Source organism: Engystomops pustulosus, chromosome 2 (genome assembly GCF_040894005.1).
Source record: "Engystomops pustulosus chromosome 2, aEngPut4.maternal, whole genome shotgun sequence".
Classification (NCBI taxonomy): Eukaryota; Metazoa; Chordata; class Amphibia; order Anura; family Leptodactylidae; genus Engystomops; species Engystomops pustulosus.
In genome coordinates this window covers 17,616,927-17,637,112 of record NC_092412.1, presented here as the reverse complement: position 1 = coordinate 17,637,112, position 20,186 = coordinate 17,616,927, and the positions used below count along the sequence as shown (strand labels likewise).

Here is a 20,186-nt window from a genome sequence, read left to right as displayed (position 1 = left end):
GCAGTGTATGATGAGACAGGAGGAGTACTGTGCAGTAACCTGGCGGCGTGGTGTGTAGTAGTACTGTGCAGTGTATGATGAGACAGGAGGAGTACTGTGCAGTAACCAGGCGGCGTGGTGTGTAGTAGTACTGTGCAGTGTATGATGAGACAGGAGGAGTACTGTGCAGTAACCAGGCGGCGTGGTGTATAGTAGTACTGTGCAGTGTATGATGAGACAGGAGGAGTACTGTGCAGTAACCAGGCGGCGTGGTGTGTAGTAGTACTGTGCAGTGTATGATGAGACAGGAGGAGTACTGTGCAGTAACCAGGCGGCCTGGTGTAATGTAGTACTGTGCAGTGTATGATGAGACAGGAGGAGTACTGTGCAGTAACCAGGCGGCGTGGTGTGTAGTAGTACTGTGCAGTGTATGATGAGACAGGAGGAGTACTGTGCAGTAACCAGGCGGTGTTGTGTGTAGTAGTACTGTGCAGTGTATGATGAGACAGGAGGAGTACTGTGCAGTAACCAGGCGGCGTGGTGTATAGTAGTACTGTGCAGTGTATGATGAGACAGGAGGAGTACTGTGCAGTAACCAGGCGGCGTGGTGTGTAGTAGTACTGTGCAGTGTATGATGAGACAGGAGGAGTACTGTGCAGTAACCAGGCGGCCTGGTGTGATGTAGTACTGTGCAGTGTATGATGAGACAGGAGGAGTACTGTGCAGTAACCAGGCGGCGTGGTGTGTAGTAGTACTGTGCAGTGTATGATGAGACAGGAGGAGTACTGTGCAGTAACCAGGCGGTGTTGTGTGTAGTAGTACTGTGCAGTGTATGATGAGACAGGAGGAGTACTGTGCAGTAACCAGGCGGCGTGGTGTGTAGTAGTACTGTGCAGTGTATGATGAGACAGGAGGAGTACTGTGCAGTAACCAGGCGGCGTGGTGTGTAGTAGTACTGTGCAGTGTATGATGAGACAGGAGGAGTACTGTGCAGTAACCAGGCGGCGTGGTGTGTAGTAGTACTGTGCAGGAGTCACATGTAAGTGCTGAGCCTCATTTATTAGACGGAAGGATGGACTGTACACATCCTCTGATACTCGGCAGTACTGCGCACCTGAACACAGAGAGAAGTCCTGAGATGCCCTGGACCGGTTATGCTGTGATTAGAGGCAGATGAGCTATGCAGGGTTCTGGGAAAGCTGGGTTAAGGTGTTTTTTTTCCCATTAATTTTCTGCTGTTTCGGCACATTCCACAGGACGCGACCTCCATGTAACCTTCACGTGACTCTTCCGACCTTCACATTGTGGCCATAGGCAAAGTAAAATAAAGAGCGTCTTCCTCAGGGTATACAATGTGATCCTGCGGGAAGTTTCCTTCCTCCTCGGCCACATATAGATCCATATTGTATAAACCAAGGAATATTAACCCCCTGAGCGCGGCCAGCATATCATAGAGGTGATCAGCCGCACGTAACAACCTCACCGCGGGTCATCGCTACCACTCCTGTTGTAGCAGCCTATGTGAATGAGCCCTACTGCAGTGTAAAGCATGGGGGACAAATCCATCCTGCTGCCCATGTGTCTAATGTATGGAAATAACTGTATCCCTCCAGCTGTGCGCCCTGTGTAAGTCATATACACTCAACAAGGATGGTTTATAGCGCGTGTTATTATTCATATAATGATAATATACCGTACATTTTACAAAAAAAAATATAGAAAAATAACATTTCAAAATGTAGAAATATCCTCTGTTAGTGCACAGAATAAATACAGAAAACAATTCTGAGATATCTGGGAGCGGAGGGGTTAATAAGCGTTGCTGTAGTTCATTGGCTTCTCACCTGTTGTGAAACTACAACTCCCAGCGTGCTCGGATACAACATCCTCTGGCTGCCTGAGAGTTGTAGTTCTGTAGGCTGCCTGAGAGTTGTAGTTCTGTAGGCTGCCTGAGAGTTGTAGTTTTGCAGTCGCTGGAGACATTGCTGTAGTACATTCATCTTCTCTGCAACTTTCTACGAGATGCAGTTTAAGATCTCTGCTTGCTGTCAGTGAATGGGGGGCATAGCTGTGTATTGATTGTGGCTGAAATTTTGTCCTGGTCTAACATTTTTTTTTTTTACAGTTGATTTGTCCGGGATAATATATTCTAGGATAGTAGCTTCTCCAAGTACAATGGGCGTGTATCCTCACACTGCTGTGCCCTGTGTTCTCAGCAGCCTGTGTTATGTATTGTCCTTGGAGAGATGTGTGATCACACCATTTTGTATGTTGTTAGTAGCAGCAGGACTGTGATATATGGATTTATATTCTAAGATTGTAGCTTCTACATCTGCACTAGGGCCATGTCCTCCTCACACTGCTGTGCTCTGTGCTCTCTCTAACCAGTGCTATGTATTGTCCCTGGAGGGATGTGTAATCATACCATTGTGTATGTTGTTCATAGCAGCAGGACTGTCATGTATAGATTTATATTCCATGATTGTAGCATCTCCAATTGTACTGGGGGTGTGTGTCCTCACACTGCTGTGCTCTGTGCTCTCTCTAACCAGTGCTATGTATTGTCCCTGGAGAGATGTGTAATCATACCATTGTGCAGGACTGTCATGTATGGATTTATATTCCATGATTGTAGCATCTCCAATTGTACTGGGGGGGGGGGTGTCCTCACACTGCTGTGCTCTGTGCTCTCTCTAACCAGTGCTATGTATTGTCCCTGGAGGGATGTGTAATCATACCATTGTGTATGTTGTTCATAGCAGCAGGACTGTCATGTATGGATTTATATTCCATGATTGTAGCATCTCCAATTGTACTGGGGGTGTGTGTCCTCACACTGCTGTGCTCTGTGCTCTCTCTAACCAGTGCTATGTATTGTCCCTGGAGAGATGTGTAATCATACCATTGTGCAGGACTGTCATGTATGGATTTATATTCCATGATTGTAGCATCTCCAAATGTACTGGGGGGGGGGGGGGGTGTCCTCACACTGCTGTGCTCTGTGCTCTGCAAACAGTGTTATGTATAGTCACTGGAGAGATGTGTAATCATACCATTGTGTATGTAGTTGTTAGTAGCAGAAGGCCTGTGATATATGGATTTATATTTCTCAGAATTCCCTTCTCACACTGCTTTATTCTGTACTCTCTGCATTGAGCTTCCTCACAGCCCCTCCTCTGTGCTCTGAGTGAGATCTGTAGATGTCTTATTGAATACTACAGCAATTACAAAAAGCAGATAGGAGGATCTATGGAGCAGCACAGTTCAGAGAGAACAGAGCACAGCAGTGTTTGGTTAGTGGTCAATATGAGATAACTTCATCCTGCCGTACAGTGTTTGCATAAGCTCTGTGGTCTGTTCCCATTCGCTGACAGAAAGCAGGAGTCAAACTGATGAGGAGGTGAAAGAAAAAAATCTGTTAAAAAAAGTTGCTGATTTTTAATTTTTTTTTTATCATATAACAATTTAAGCTAAATTTACACAAAGCGGATGCGGCCTTCACATATTAGTGACAGATTCACTTTATAATTATCAGTAGTACTAGTCATAATACGATTCACACGCTATAGGCTCCGCCTCTTGAAAGGATAGCATTCAATGTTGATTGTACAATCTTAATTGGATGATATAACCTATTGGTGCCACAATCTAGGACTAGGATGAACCAGGATCTTCCAATACCGACCGCCAATAAATTACCTTGCACAAACCAAATTTTCCAGGATTGTCTCACAATTAGGGACAATTCTGTCAAATTCTGGAAATTTACAGTTTTATATATATTTAGAGAGAAAGAAAGAAACAATGAGGGAGATTTATCATCAAGTTTCTGAGGTAAAACTGTTCTAGTTGCCCGAGGAAACCAATGAGAGCTCAGCTTTCATTTTATAAACAGCTGTGGGAAAATGAAAGCTGAGCTCTCATTGGTTGCCATGGACAACTAGAACAGGACAACTAGAACAGTTCTGCTGTAAGGGACATATGATAAATCTCCCCCAATGTATGAAAAACAAAATGGTGGAACTGTTGTCTCTGTCAGCCAATGAGATTGCTGCTTTAAGTTATAAACTGCAGTGAAAGAATGAAAGCTGAGCTGTGATTGGTTGCTGTTGCCAACTGCTCCAAAGAACATGCTTCTAAGATCGGAGATGGCTCTTGTTTCCCATAGCAACCAACAGGATTTTGCAGAGAGGAGTAGAAGTGGAATTGTCCTTTTATGTTGCCCTCACGGCCACAGATTCAGGTGTAAATCTTCTGTGTTTGATGCTGAACAAGTGATTCACAGTGAAATGATTGGATTACATCGCTGTAGTCATCCTCAGTCAAGTGGTGGAGGTCATGAACGCCTATAATTGTCTATGGCATAAATGGGTGACAACCAATATGGCCACCACAGACTCCATCCGTATAACCCAATGACTGGGTAAACAAAACATTCAGGGATGGGGAGAAGAATGGATGATCACCAACATGACCAGCAACTTTTCACGTTGCGCCTTGTAATATTTGTTGGCGCCTTAGATTGGGGGCGTGTCCTGTTGAAATGGCTGCCATATTGGTTGTCATGTAGCCTTCCCAGGAATATATATAATCTATACAGCAGTTAAACAGACTTTTCACTTAGAGAAGAGGGGGGCCCCACTTCTTATTTAAGGGGATTATAATGTATTTTGATGACACTTCTTCAGAGACATTGTCACTTCCTGAACCGGGAGAAGAGACTCTTCTTCTTGTTGATGTTCTCCATGACGTCCTCCACGGTGAACAGACAGAAGTTGATCTCCTCGTACGGTGTCTCTGCTCCGCTCTCGAACAAGATTGCGAATGTATTGGCGTCCTTACAGTCGGCGAGGTCGGAGTACCCTGCAGGGCCATCATGAATGACCCACGGTTTGGACCAGGCCTCGGACATGAGGGGTGACTTGTTCAGGTAGATCCCCAAATCTCTGCGCTCCTTCTTCGTTGGGTGTGAGAAGAGGAGCCAATGACGGCGCTCCTGTCCAGGTTGTTCCAGACCTGGGAACCCCACAACACTACCGGAGCAGCCCCCCTTCTCCGACTCCTTCAACTTACGACTTTTATCGGCGATCTTAAACTCTCCTCCGACGTTTAACATGAGGGCCTCTACACGCTTCTTGGAGGGGCTCCGCGCGTTGCAGTAGAGCATTCTCTGACCATCTTCAGACATGATTTCCGCCAGTTCTGACTCGCTGCACTCGTGCTTTTCTATGCGCTCTGAAGTGCGCCAGCGGCTGCCTTGGTCCTCGCTGTAGATATAGAAGGTGCGGGCCTTGGTGGACCACCAGCGTATGCACCAAAACTTGGCCACATAGACGTAGGCCGGGATCACCAGCTTCCCACATTGGGTCTGGATGCCGTGGCCGGGAGACACGAAGAACGTGGCCAGGTTCCTTATACCGCTGGTCACGTCTGTGATATCTATGGCCGGACCCCATGTCTTCCCGCAGTCCCCGCTGGTGGAGTAGCAGAGCTTAGAGCTGTTTCCCCACTTCCTCATACGCTCTTCCGTCACACCTATGGGAACGCAGTTGAAGAACAGGAACAGGGTCTTGGTGACCTCCTCGTAGACCGGGCAGGGGTTCATCATACAGTGATTTCTCAGGCAGATGTCGTGTAGACTCTGGACACCTTCCCACTAAGAACACACAAAAAAAATAGAGATTATTTCTCTCCGTATTTTTATTATTATTATCTCAAATTTTTTCTTATTTAGAACATTATCATTAATAATATTTTTTTTATTATGTCATTATTTTTATTCCTGACATCATTATGCGTTATTGTTACACTAAAAATATTGAAAAAGAGCACACATAAAATACATATTATTATTATTTTATCGTTGTGGTTATTTGCTGTTTCACTTCTTCCTTCAAAGGTCCTGCAAAGGTCCTTAAATTTAATCTATCATCAAAATCAAGCCATAAAAATCCAGGGACACTAACTCATAGATCGGGGCACCGTGACGGTGGTAATCATCTTATATTTGTTATTTATGGTCTCCTTCTAAAATCAGCATTTATCCCTCCATTTGCAGGAGGGGTGTGGCTAATAACTGGAGGAAGGAGAGGGTGTCTTTTGGCCCGTTTTAGGACCGTTGTGGGTGCTCTGCAATCATTGTGGCGGGCTGGCCCTCTGGTGTTCTACCATATTGTAGTAAGATATGATAAAACTGCGTCATCCAGTAGCACAGTGACCCCCCTGCAATCTCCCGTTTTGTGTACACAGCTCCCCTGCAGACCTATAAGTCCTCATTCTGTCTTTGTGGTGACCTGGTCATAGGAGTCAATCCTTGATTAATACTAATTAAATTTAATCTGTATCACAGAGAAATAATAAAGTATAGACATGAGACCAGACACTTACAGAGACGTATCCGGTCTTGTAGATCCCCCTCCTCAAGACCAGACCTGCAGACTCTGCGTCGCTCTCGTTTTTACGTTTCTCTGCAAATGCAAGGAACACGTTCTCCCCCGGGATGTAGATGAGCGATGGCAACCGGTACACGGACCCATTGGACTCTTTCCTGAACAGTGGCGTCCGCTCAGGCTGTGTGGCCTTCATGGCTGAGAAGACGGATCTAGAAGAAGGAAAAGGGGACATGGGCATATTATTGTTTACCACATACTATGTAAATTGTAGGTAAGCATCTAAAAAAGTATGGAAAACCCGGCATGACTCCAGACTGTAGATACAAAAATGTATTCCATGCGCCAGGTTTTGGTGCGAGACACCTTTATCAAGTCTAACCGAAATGTCGCTCATGCAGTAAATTTCTCCTTTGAATTGTATATCTACAGTCTGGAGTGCTGCCGGCCTTTCCAATTATCTATATATCTCTCATATCTATCTCATATTGATCTCACTCATATCTATAGATCTATCTCTTTTTCTTTATCATATCATTTCACAGATATAAATCCAACCTGTCTCCATCAGTCCTGGTGTACACAATTTCAGTTACCCCTAGAAAGACCCAGTAACTTCTGACTTAGGGTCGGGTGGCAGCCATCTTGGATTTTTGTGTGAGATCGTGCAGAGGCGATTTCTGTGTCTCTGCTGCGTGGCTGTAGCCACGCCCTCTGCATGGAGCTCAGAGACTCTCACTGATCACTTCCTGCCAGTACATTGTGAGCAGAGAAAGAGGCTGCAAACTACAAGCTACAAGGATATAAGTGATCCAGGGGAAGGGGGAGGCAGGCAGGCACATGTCAGTGAGATGTAGCAGAGCTGTGTGTGCAATCATCTCTGATCTGTCTCATCTTTCTCTCTATGTGTCAGTGTGTTAGTACAATGCCAGAAGCCAGATGAAAGTGTATATACACCTGTACCCTGATAATCTAACCACATTGTCACCCCATAGAACTAGATGGATTATAATGTGTCTGCTTAATAAGGCCCCGCCCACACCCTGAGGTTTTACAATGAGCAGCAAAGATAGGATAGCAGAGTGATAGGAGCTAAACAGTAATAAAACTGAGTAAATTGTAAAGTAAGTGGTTAAAATAATTTTTCTTGTGTTAACATCACTAGGGGAATGAAATGTGAGAATTTTTTTTTGTGGGAAAACCCCTTTAAGGCTCTTGGCATCCTGCAGTGAGGACATGGAATGATGGAAGTGATAGACTGTGGTTACTTGATGTTCTGTGGAGATATTTTCCTCCTATGTGTGTTATGTTCCAGGATGATATGTGTGGCGGGCACGGTGCCAGGATTGTGCCCATCATATAATAACAGCGGGTGGGGGCAGGGGGCTGTGTGACCATCTCGAGGTTGTAGATCTGAATTTTTCTGTTTTCCTTTAATCTAACGTTTATAGGAATTGATTTTTTTCCCGTTCTTAAACCAAGACAGAATCCTAATATATCCTGATTTTTCGCAGTACCATTCACCTGCCATTTTTCTCGGAACGTACAATGGAAATGCCTTAATGCTCAGTAGTGTGTGTAGCTTCCATGTGCCTGTATGACCTACCTACAACATCTGGCTTGCTCTGGATGAGGCTCAGGAGGTGGTGGCCACCACATACTTGTATGACCTTCCTACAAACCTGGGCATGCTCCAGGTGAGGCTCAGTAGTGTGTGTAGCCTCCCAGTGCCTGTATGACCTTCCTACAACTCTGGGCATGCTCCAGGTGAGGCTCAGTAGTGTGTGTAGCCTCCCAGTGCCTGTATGACCTTCCTACAACTCTGGGCATGCTCCAGGTGAGGCTCAGTAGTGTGTGTAGCCTCCCAGTGCCTGTATGACCTTCCTACAACTCTGGGCATGCTCCAGGTGAGGCTCAGTAGTGTGTGTGGCCTCAACATGCCTGTATGACCTTCCTACAAGTCTGGGCATGCTCCAGGTGAGGCTCAGTAGTGTTTGTGTGTGTGTGACCCTCATGTTCCTGTATGACCTCCCTGCAACTCCTAGGCATGCTCCTGATGTTTTCCTGAGGGATCTCTTCCCAGACCTGGTTTAGGGCATTAGTCAACTCCTGAACAGTCTGTGGTGAAGCGTGGTGTCGGTTGATGGAATAAGACATGATGTCCCACATCTGCTCAATTAAGTGTATGGGCTTTGGTTTGGAGGTCTGTATTAGTTCAGGGGTCTAGGGTTCTGTATTAGTTCAGGGGTCTGGGGATCTGTATAAGTGCATGGGCTTTGGTTTGTAGCTCTGTATTAGTTCAGGGTTCTGGGGTTCTGTATAAGTCTAGGGCTCTGGTTTGTAGCTCTGTATTAGTTCAGGGGTCTAGGGTTCTGTATTAGTTCAGGGGTCTGGGATTTGTATAAGTGTATGGGCTTTGGTTTGTAGCTCTGTATTAGTTCAGGGGTCTGGGGTTCTGTATAAGTCTAGGGCTCTGGTTTGGGGGTCTGTATTAGTTCAGGGGTCTGGGGTTCTGTATAAGTCTAGGGCTCTGGTTTGTAGCTCTGTATTAGTTCAGGGGTCTGGGGTTCTGTATAAGTCTAGGGCTCTGGTTTGGGGGTCTGTATTAGTTCAGGGGTCTGGGGTTCTGTATAAGTCTAGGGCTCTGGTTTGTAGCTCTGTATTAGTTCAGGGGTCTGGGGTTCTGTATAAGTCTAGGGCTCTGGTTTGTAGCTCTGTATTAGTTCAGGGGTCTGGGGTTCTGTATAAGTCTAGGGCTCTGGTTTGGGGGTCTGTATTAGTTCAGGGGTCTGGGGTTCTGTATAAGTCTAGGGCTCTGGTTTGGGGGTCTGTATTAGTTCAGGGGTCTGGGGTTCTGTATAAGTCTAGGGCTCTGGTTTGGAGGTCTGTATTAGTTCAGGGGTCTCAGGTTCTGTATAAGTCTAGGGCTCTGGTTTGTAGCTCTGTATTAGTTCATGGGTCTGGGGTTCTGTATAAGTCTAGGTCTTTGGTTTGGGGGTCTGTATTAGTTCCAGGGGTCTGGGATTTGTATAAGTGCATGGGCTCTGGTTTAGAGGTCTGTATTAGTTCAGGGGTCTGGGGTTCTGTATAAGTCTAGGGCTTTGGTTTGTAGCTCTGTATTAGTTCAGGGGTCTGGGGTTCTGTATAAGTCTAGGTCTTTGGTTTGGGGGTCTGTATTAGTTCAGGGGTCTGGGATTTGTATAAGTGTATGGGCTTTGGTTTGTAGCTCTGTATTAGTTCAGGGGTCTGGGGTTCTGTATAAGTGTATGGGCTTTGGTTTGTAGCTCTGTATTAGTTCAGGGGTCTGGGGTTCTGTATAAGTCTAGGGCTCTGGTTTGTAGCTCTGTATTAGTTCAGGGGTCTGGGGTTCTGTATAAGTCTAGGGCTCTGGTTTGTAGCTCTGTATTAGTTCAGGGGTCTCGGGTTCTGTATAAGTCTAGGGCTCTGGTTTGTAGCTCTGTATTAGTTCAGGGGTCTGGGGTTCTGTATAAGTCTAGGGCTTTGGTTTGTAGCTCTGTATTAGTTCAGGGGTCTGGGGTTCTGTATAAGTCTAGGTCTTTGGTTTGGGGGTCTGTATTAGTTCAGGGGTCTGGGGTTCTGTATAAGTCTAGGGCTCTGGTTTGGGGGTCTGTATTAGTTCAGGGGTCTGGGGTTCTGTATAAGTCTAGGGCTCTCGTTTGTAGCTCTGTATTAGTTCAGGGGTCTGGGGTTCTGTATAAGTCTAGGGCTCTGGTTTGGAGGTCTGTATTAGTTCAGGGGTCTCGGGTTCTGTATAAGTCTAGGGCTCTGGTTTGGGGGTCTGTATTAGTTCAGAGGTCTGGTGTTCTGTATAAGTCTAGGGCTCTGGTTTGTAGCTCTGTATTAGTTCAGGGGTCTGGGGTTCTGTATAAGTCTAGGGCTCTGGTTTGGGGGTCTGTATTAGTTCAGGGGTCTGGGATTTGTATAAGTGTATGGGCTTTGGTTTGTAGCTCTGTATTAGTTCAGGGGTCTGGGGTTCTGTATAAGTCTAGGGCTCTGGTTTGGGGGTCTGTATTAGTTCAGGGGTCTGGGGTTCTGTATAAGTCTAGGGCTCTGGTTTGTAGCTCTGTATTAGTTCAGGGGTCTGGGGTTCTGTATAAGTCTAGGGCTCTGGTTTGGGGGTCTGTATTAGTTCAGGGGTCTAGGGTTCTGTATAAGTCTAGGTCTTTGGTTTGGGGGTCTGTATTAGTTCCAGGGGTCTGGGATTTGTATAAGTGTATGGGCTTTGGTTTGTAGCTCTGTATTAGTTCAGGGGTCTGGGGTTCTGTATAAGTGTATGGGCTTTGGTTTGTAGCTCTGTATTAATTCAGGGGTCTGGGGTTCTGTATAAGTCTAGGGCTCTGGTTTGTAGCTCTGTATTAGTTCAGGGGTCTCGGGTTCTGTATAAGTCTAGGGCTCTGGTTTGGGGGTCTGTATTAGTTCAGGGGTCTGGGGTTCTGTATAAGTCTAGGGCTTTGGTTTGTAGCTCTGTATTAGTTCAGTGGTCTGGGGTTCTGTATAAGTCTAGGGCTCTGGTTTGGGGGTCTGTATTAGTTCAGGGGTCTGGGGTTCTGTATAAGTCTAGGGCTCTGGTTTGGGGGTCTGTATTAGTTCAGGGGTCTGGGGTTCTGTATAAGTCTAGGGCTTTGGTTTGTAGCTCTGTATTAGTTCAGGGGTCTCGGGTTCTGTATAAGTCTAGGGCTTTGGTTTGGGGGTCTGTATTAGTTCAGGGGTCTGGGGTTCTGTATAAGTCTAGGGCTCTGGTTTGTAGCTCTGTATTAGTTCAGGGGTCTGGGATTTGTATAAGTGTATGGGCTTTGGTTTGTAGCTCTGTATTAGTTCAGGGGTCTGGGGTTCTGTATAAGTCTAGGGCTCTGGTTTGTAGCTCTGTATTAGTTCAGGGGTCTGGGATTTGTATAAGTGTATGGGCTTTGGTTTGTAGCTCTGTATTAGTTCAGGGGTCTGGGGTTCTGTATAAGTCTAGGTCTTTGGTTTGGGGGTCTGTATTAGTTCAGGGGTCTCGGGTTCTGTATAAGTGTATGGGCTTTGGTTTGTAGCTCTGTATTAGTTCAGGGGTCTGGGGTTCTGTATAAGTGTATGGGCTTTGGTTTGGAGGTCTGTATTAGTTCAGGGGTCTGGGGTTCTGTATAAGTCTAGGGCTCTGGTTTGTAGCTCTGTATTAGTTCAGGGGTCTCGGGTTCTGTATAAGTCTAGGGCTCTGGTTTGGGGGTCTGTATTAGTTCAGGGGTCTGGGGTTCTGTATAAGTCTAGGGCTTTGGTTTGTAGCTCTGTATTAGTTCAGGGGTCTGGGGTTCTGTATAAGTCTAGGGCTTTGGTTTGTAGCTCTGTATTAGTTCAGTGGTCTGGGGTTCTGTATAAGTCTAGGGCTCTGGTTTGGGGGTCTGTATTAGTTCAGGGGTCTGGGGTTCTGTATAAGTCTAGGGCTTTGGTTTGTAGCTCTGTATTAGTTCAGGGGTCTCGGGTTCTGTATAAGTCTAGGGCTTTGGTTTGGGGGTCTGTATTAGTTCAGAGGTCTGGGGTTCTGTATAAGTCTAGGGCTCTGGTTTGGGGGTCTGTATTAGTTCAGGGGTCTGGGGTTCTGTATAAGTCTAGGGCTTTGGTTTGTAGCTCTGTATTAGTTCAGGGGTCTCGGGTTCTGTATAAGTCTAGGGCTCTGGTTTGGGGGTCTGTATTAGTTCAGGGGTCTCGGGTTCTGTATAAGTGTATGGGCTTTGGTTTGTAGCTCTGTATTAGTTCAGGGGTCTGGGGTTCTGTATAAGTCTAGGGCTCTGGTTTGGGGGTCTGTATTAGTTCAGGGGTCTGGGGTTCTGTATAAGTCTAGGGCTCTGGTTTGTAGCTCTGTATTAGTTCAGGGGTCTGGGGTTCTGTATAAGTCTAGGGCTCTGGTTTGGGGGTCTGTATTAGTTCAGGGGTCTGGGATTTGTATAAGTGCATGGGCTCTGGTTTGTAGCTCTGTATTAGTTCAGGGGTCTGGGGTTCTGTATAAGTCTAGGTCTTTGGTTTGGGGGTCTGTATTAGTTCCAGGGGTCTGGGATTTGTATAAGTGCATGGGCTCTGGTTTGGAGGTCTGTATTAGTTCAGGGGTCTCGGGTTCTGTATAAGTCTAGGGCTCTGGTTTGGGGGTCTGTATTAGTTCAGGGGTCTGGGATTTGTATAAGTGTATGGGCTTTGGTTTGTAGCTCTGTATTAGTTCAGGGGTCTGGGGTTCTGTATAAGTCTAGGGCTCTGGTTTGTAGCTCTGTATTAGTTCAGGGGTCTGGGGTTCTGTATAAGTCTAGGGCTTTGGTTTGTAGCTCTGTATTAGTTCAGGGGTCTGGGGTTCTGTATAAGTCTAGGTCTTTGGTTTGGGGGTCTGTATTAGTTCAGGGGTCTGGGGTTCTGTATAAGTCTAGGGCTCTGGTTTGGGGGTCTGTATTAGTTCAGGGGTCTGGGGTTCTGTATAAGTCTAGGGCTCTGGTTTGTAGCTCTGTATTAGTTCAGGGGTCTCGGGTTCTGTATAAGTCTAGGGCTCTGGTTTGGGGGTCTGTATTAGTTCAGAGGTCTGGGGTTCTGTATAAGTCTAGGGCTCTGGTTTGTAGCTCTGTATTAGTTCAGGGGTCTGGGGTTCTGTATAAGTCTAGGGCTCTGGTTTGGGGGTCTGTATTAGTTCAGGGGTCTGGGATTTGTATAAGTGTATGGGCTTTGGTTTGTAGCTCTGTATTAGTTCAGGGGTCTGGGGTTCTGTATAAGTCTAGGGCTCTGGTTTGGGGGTCTGTATTAGTTAAGGGGTCTGGGGTTCTGTATAAGTCTAGGGCTCTGGTTTGTAGCTCTGTATTAGTTCAGGGGTCTGGGGTTCTGTATAAGTCTAGGGCTCTGGTTTGGGGGTCTGTATTAGTTCAGGGGTCTGGGGTTCTGTATAAGTCTAGGGCTCTGGTTGGGGGTCTGTATTAGTTCAGGGGTCTGGGTTTCTGTATAAGTCTAGGGCTCTGGTTTGGGGGTCTGTATTAGTTCAGGGGTCTAGGGTTCTGTATAAGTCTAGGGCTTTGGTTTGTAGCTCTGTATTAGTTCAGGGGTCTGGGGTTCTGTATAAGTCTAGGGCTTTGGTTTGTAGCTCTGTATTAGTTCAGGGGTCTGGGATTTGTATAAGTGTATGGGCTTTGGTTTGTAGCTCTGTATTAGTTCAGGGGTCTGGGGTTCTGTATAAGTCTAGGTCTTTGGTTTGGGGGTCTGTATTAGTTCAGGGGTCTGGGATTTGTATAAGTGTATGGGCTTTGGTTTGTAGCTCTGTATTAGTTCAGGGGTCTGGGGTTCTGTATAAGTCTAGGGCTTTGGTTTGTAGCTCTGTATTAGTTCAGGGGTCTGGGGTTCTGTATAAGTCTAGGGCTCTGGTTTGTAGCTCTGTATTAGTTCAGGGGTCTGGGGTTCTGTATAAGTGTATGGGCTCTGGTTTGTAGCTCTGTATTAGTTCAGGGGTCTGGGGTTCTGTATAAGTGTATGGGCTCTGGTTTGGGGGTCTGTATTAGTTCAGGGGTCTGGGGTTCTGTATAAGTCTAGGGCTCTGGTTTGGGGGTCTGTATTAGTTCAGGGGTCTGGGGTTCTGTATAAGTCTAGGGCTCTGGTTTGGAGGTCTGTATTAGTTCAGGGGTCTCGGGTTCTGTATAAGTCTAGGGCTCTCGTTTGTAGCTCTGTATTAGTTCAGGGGTCTGGGGTTCTGTATAAGTCTAGGGCTTTGGTTTGTAGCTCTGTATTAGTTCAGGGGTCTAGGGTTCTGTATAAGTCTAGGGCTCTGGTTTGGAGGTCTGTATTAGTTCAGGGGTCTGGGGTTCTGTATAAGTCTAGGGCTCTGGTTTGGGGGTCTGTATTAGTTCAGGGGTCTGGGGTTCTGTATAAGTCTAGGGCTCTGGTTTGTAGCTCTGTATTAGTTCAGGGGTCTGGGATTTGTATAAGTGTATGGGCTTTGGTTTGTAGCTCTGTATTAGTTCAGGGGTCTGGGGTTCTGTATAAGTCTAGGGCTCTGGTTTGGGGGTCTGTATTAGTTCAGGGGTCTCGGGTTCTGTATAAGTGTATGGGCTTTGGTTTGTAGCTCTGTATTAGTTCAGGGGTCTGGGGTTCTGTATAAGTGTATGGGCTTTGGTTTGTAGCTCTGTATTAGTTCAGGGGTCTGGGGTTCTGTATAAGTGTATGGGCTTTGGTTTGTAGCTCTGTATTAGTTCAGGGGTCTGGGGTTCTGTATAAGTCTAGGGCTCTGGTTTGGGGGTCTGTATTAGTTCAGGGGTCTGGGGTTCTGTATAAGTCTAGGGCTTTGGTTTGTAGCTCTGTATTAGTTCAGGGGTCTGGGGTTCTGTATAAGTCTAGGGCCCTGGTTTGGGGGTCTGTATTAGTTCAGGGGTCTGGGATTTGTATAAGTGTATGGGCTTTGGTTTGTAGCTCTGTATTAGTTCAGCGGTCTGGGGTTCTGTATAAGTCTAGGTCTTTGGTTTGGGGGTCTGTATTGGTACAGGGGTCTCGGGTTCTGTATAAGTCTAGGGCTCTGGTTTGTAGCTCTGTATTAGTTCAGGGGTCTGGGGTTCTGTATAAGTCTAGGTCTTTGGTTTGGGGGTCTGTATTAGTTCAGGGGTCTCGGGTTCTGTATAAGTCTAGGGCTCTGGTTTGTAGCTCTGTATTAGTTCAGGGGTCTGGGGTTCTGTATAAGTCTAGGTCTTTGGTTTGGGGGTCTGTATTAGTTCAGGGGTCTGGGGTTCTGTATAAGTGTATGGGCTTTGGTTTGGGGGTCTGTATTAGTTCAGGGGTCTGGGGTACTGTATAACTGTATGGGCTTTGGTTTGGGGGTCTGTATTAGTTCAGGGGTCTGGGGTTCTGTATGAGTGTATGGGCTTTGGTTTGTAGCTCTGTATTATTTCAGGGGTCTGGGGTACTGTATAACTGTATGGGCTTTGGTTTGGGGGTCTGTATTAGTTCAGGGGTCTGGGGTTGTGTATAAGTGTATGGGCTTTGGTTTGGGGGTCTGGGGTTCTGTATTAGTTCAGGGGTCTGGGGTTGTGTATAAGTGCATGGGCTTTGGTTTGTAGCTCTGTATTAGTTCAGGGGTCTGGGGTTCTGTATAAGTCTAGGGCTCTGGTTTGGGGCTCTGTATTAGTTCAGGGGTCTGGGGTTCTTTATAAGTGCATGGGCTTTGGTTTGGAGGTCTGTATTAGTTCCAGGGGTCTGGGATTTGTATAAGTGTATGGGCTTTGGTTTGTAGCTCTGTATTAGTTCAGGGGTCTGGGGTTCTGTATAAGTCTAGGGCTCTGGTTTGGGGGTCTGGGATTTGTATTAGATCAGGGGGTTCTGGTTTGGGATCTGTATCCATTCATGGGGGTCTCTATTAGTTCAGAGGACCTGGTCTGGGGGATTATTCATTTTAGATTGTGATGATAGGGTTGTACACATTATTTGTTTGTGGGTGTGTCCTGTATAAATGGGCGGGGCGTTAGTAAACCTGCTTAATCCATAACTTTTTTAGAATCCTCTTTTTTAAAATTTGTCAATTCCTCTAATCCTGGACAAAAGATGTTTTTACTAAATTGAGGACAGAAGTAAAACTTCTATCACCAGATTGTCCTGTGAATGCTGAGACTTGTAGTTCCCCAGGCTGATCCCTTCTGCTTTAACAATAGGTCTGGCTGTATTGTGCCGCGGCTCCACGTGTTGTTTTTCAGTCTCGCCCGCTGAGGTCATGGCTATGGGCTGCCAGCGCTGTCTCCTGTGTTTATACTAAGCTATGATGTGGGCCCCCTCTACTAAACTGCGCTAAATACAGACTCATTCCTAGGACTAGGTCCATGTGCTTCTCCTTTAAATTCCCATCCTAGGGTGTTTACAGATTATAAGTAGGGGGGCGCCGATCGATCCGTCTCTATAATGTGCCTAATGTCACCCAAACCCCTCAGACTGACTCCTCACATTGTCCCCAAATCTAAAAACAAATCAATAAGTTCTTATAGTAAAACTTCCAAGGATTTAAAGAACAAAATAAATTAAGATCCCGCTGCGTCCGCCATTCTTTACGTTCACTTAATGATTCCAAAAAATTTGTTTCCCAAAAATGTTACCCATAGCAACCAAAAACTGTTTTGCTTTAATTTTCCCAGTTCTCTGAAAGCTACGACTGTAAAACAATAAAGAAGAATAAGATGATGGACCTACCGGAGTCTCCTGTGCTGGAATTATCCTGCAGCTGTTGTTCTCTGGTGTCAGCCGAGCCGTCCTGGTCCCTGCAGATGTGGCCGGGGATCCTCGCTCCCTATGTGGAAGGGGAACTCCTAAAACTTCCCAGCGCTCCTATTGGCTGCAGATAGAGAGAGTGCGAAGAACTGCAGACTCACACTGCCTTTTACTGTGCCCCCCAACCCACTGATACACTGTACCAGATCTCCTCCCTGTACTGTGCCCCCCCCACCCACTGATACACTGTACCAGATCTCCTCCCTGTACTGTGCCCCCCCACCCAGTGATACACTGTACCAGATCTCCTCCCTGTACTGTGCCCCCCCACCCACTGATACACTGTACCAGATCTCCTCCCTGTACTGTGCCCCCCCACCCAGTGATACACTGTACCAGATCTCCTCCCTGTACTGTGCCCCCCCACCCAGTGATACACTGTACCAGATCTCCTCCCTGTACTGTGCCCCCCCACCCAGTGATACACTGTACCAGATCTCCTCCCTGTACTGTGCCCCACAACCCAGTGATACACTGTACCAGATCTCCTCCCTGTACTGTGCCCCACAACCCAGTGATACACTGTACCAGATCTCCTCCCTGTACTGTGCCCCCCCCCACCCAGTGATACACTGTACCAGATCTCCTCCCTGTACTGTGCCCCCCCCCACCCAGTGATACACTGTACCAGATCTCCTCCCTGTACTGTGCCCCCCCCCACCCAGTGATACACTGTACCAGATCTCCTCCCTGTACTGTGCCCCCCCACCCAGTGATACACTGTACCAGATCTCCTCCCTGTACTGTGCCCCCCCACCCAGTGATACACTGTACCAGATCTCCTCCCTGTACTGTGCCCCCCCACCCAGTGATACACTGTACCAGATCTCCTCCCTGTACTGTGCCCCCCCACCCACTGATACACTGTACCAGATCTCCTCCCTGTACTGTGCCCCCCCACCCAGTGATACACTGTACCAGATCTCCTCCCTGTACTGTGCCCCCCCACCCAGTGATACACTGTACCAGATCTCCTCCCTGTACTGTGCCCCCCCACCCACTGATACACTGTACCAGATCTCCTCCCTGTACTGTGCCCCCCCACCCAGTGATACACTGTACCAGATCTCCTCCCTGCACTGTGCCCCAACCCACTGATACACTGTACCAGATCTCCTCCCTGTACTGTGCCCCCCAACCCAGTGATACACTGTACCAGATCTCCTCCCTGTACTGCGCGCCCCACCGATACACTGTACCAGATCTCCTTCCTGTACTGTGCCCCACTGATACACTGTACCAGATCTCCTCCCTGTACTGTGCCCCCCCCACCCAGTGATACACTGTACCAGATCTCCTCCCTGTACTGTGCCCCACAACCCAGTGATACACTGTACCAGATCTCCTCCCTGTACTGTGCCCCCCCACCCAGTGATACACTGTACCAGATCTCCTCCCTGTACTGTGCCCCACAACCCAGTGATACACTGTACCAGATCTCCTCCCTGTACTGTGCCCCCCCCACCCAGTGATACACTGTACCAGATCTCCTCCCTGTACTGTGCCCCCCCACCCAGTGATACACTGTACCAGATCTCCTCCCTGTACTGTGCCCCCCCACCCAGTGATACACTGTACCAGATCTCCTCCCTGTACTGTGCCCCACTGATACACTGTACTGTGTATATAATCCTATCCTGTGTGATACCCTCTGCTGAGCTGTGTATCTAATCCTCTCCTGTGTGATACCCTCTGCTGAGCTGTGTATCTAATCCTATGCTGTGTGATACTGTCTGTGTATCTAATCTTCTCCCTGTACTGTGCGCCCCACCGATACACTGTACCAGATCTCCTCCCTGTACTAACACCATCTGTTTCCTTTCTGTATCCTGATAAAGGAAAACACAGAGGGAGCTGCCCAGTAATACTAAGAGGCACCACTAGGAGGGGCAATCGTGTGATACTGCTGAGCTGTGTATCTAATCCTATCCTGTGTGATACTGCTGAGCTGTGTATCTAATCCTATCCTGTGTGATACTGTGTGCTGAGCTGTGTATCTAATCCTCTCCTGTGTGATACTGTCTGCAGAGCTGTGTATCTAATCCTATCCTGGGTGATACTGTCTGCTGAGCTGTGTATCTAATCCTCTCCTGTGTGATACTGACTGCTGAGCTGTGTATCTAATCCTATCCTGTGTGATACTGTGTGCTGAGCTGTGTATCTAATCCTCTCCTGTGTGATACTGTCTGCTGAGCTGTGTATCTAATCCTATCCTGGGTGATACTGTCTGCTGAGCTGTGTATCTAATCCTATCCTGTGTGATACTGTCTGCTGAGCTGTGTATCTAATCCTCTCCTGTGTGGTACTGTCTGCTGAGCTGTGTATCTAATCCTCTCCTGTGTGATACTGTCTGCTGAGCTGTGTATCTAATCCTATCCTGTGTAAAACTGGCTGCTGAGCTATGTATCTAATCCTATCCTGTGTGATACTGTCTGCTGAGCTGTGTATCTAATCCTATCCTGTGTGATACTGGCTGCGGGGCTGTGTATCTAATCCTATCCTGTGTGATACTGTCTGCTGAGCTGTGTATCTAATCCTATCCTGTGTGATACTGTCTGCTGAGCTGTGTATCTAATCCTATCCTGTGTAAAACTGTCTGCTGAGCTATGTATCTAATCCTATCCTGTGTGATACTGTCTGCTGAGCTGTGTATCTAATCCTATCCTGTGTGATACTGGCTGCTGGGCTGTGTATCTAATCCTACCCTGCGTGATACTGTCTGCTGAGTTGTGTATCTAATCCTATCCTGTGTGATACAGTCTGCTGTGCTGTGTATCTAATCCTATCCTGTGTGATACAGTCTGCTGAGCTGTGTATCTAATCCTATCCTGTGTGATACTGTCTGCTGAGCTGTGTATCTAATCCTATCCGGTGTGATACTGACTGCTGAGCTGTGTATCTAATCCTATCCTGTGTGATACTGTCTGCTGAGCTGTGTATCTAATCCTCTCCTGTGTGATACTGCCTGCTGAGCTGTGTATCTAATCCTATCCTGTGTGATACTGTGTGCTGAGCTGTGTATCTAATCCTCTCCTGTGTGATACTGTCTGCTGAGCTGTGTATCTAATCCTATCCTGTGTGATGCTGTCTGCTGAGCTGTGTATCTAATCCTATCCTGTGTGATACAGTCTGCTGAGCTGTGTATCTAATCCTATCCTGTGTGATACTGCCTGCTGAGCTGTGTATCTAATCCTATCCTGTGTGATACTGTCTGCATAGCTGTGTATCTAATCCTATCCTGTGTGATACTGTCTGCTGAACTATGTGTCTAATCCTCTCCTGTGTGATACTGTCTGCTGAGCTGTGTATCTAATCCTATCCTGTGTGATACTGACTGCTGAGCTGTGTATCTAATCCTATCCTGTGTGATAAAGTCTGCTGAGCTGTGTATCTAATCCTACCATATGTGATACTGTCTGCTGCATCGTGTATCTAATCCTATCATGTGTGATACTGCCTGCTGGGCTGTGTATCTAATCCTATCCTGTGTGATACTGTCTGCTGAGCTGTGTATCTAATCCTATCCTGTGTGATACTGTCTGCTGAGCTGTGTATCTA

The 20,186-nt window shown here is 46.9% G+C and overlaps 1 protein-coding gene across 1 annotated transcript; it reads right to left on the bottom strand.

Moving 5' to 3' along the window:
- Positions 1-1,653: 1,653 nt before the first annotated feature.
- LOC140117285 (sialidase-3-like) lies at positions 1,654-16,820 on the bottom strand. The gene is made up of 3 exons (XM_072133822.1): positions 16,551-16,820; positions 6,367-6,580; positions 1,654-5,635 (listed from the first exon to the last, which is right to left on the bottom strand). The coding sequence occupies exons 2-3, from the start codon at positions 6,562-6,564 to the stop codon at positions 4,676-4,678; spliced, it is 1,158 nt and encodes a 385-aa protein (XP_071989923.1). The 5' UTR covers positions 6,565-6,580; positions 16,551-16,820; the 3' UTR covers positions 1,654-4,675.
- Positions 16,821-20,186: the final 3,366 nt, after the last annotated feature.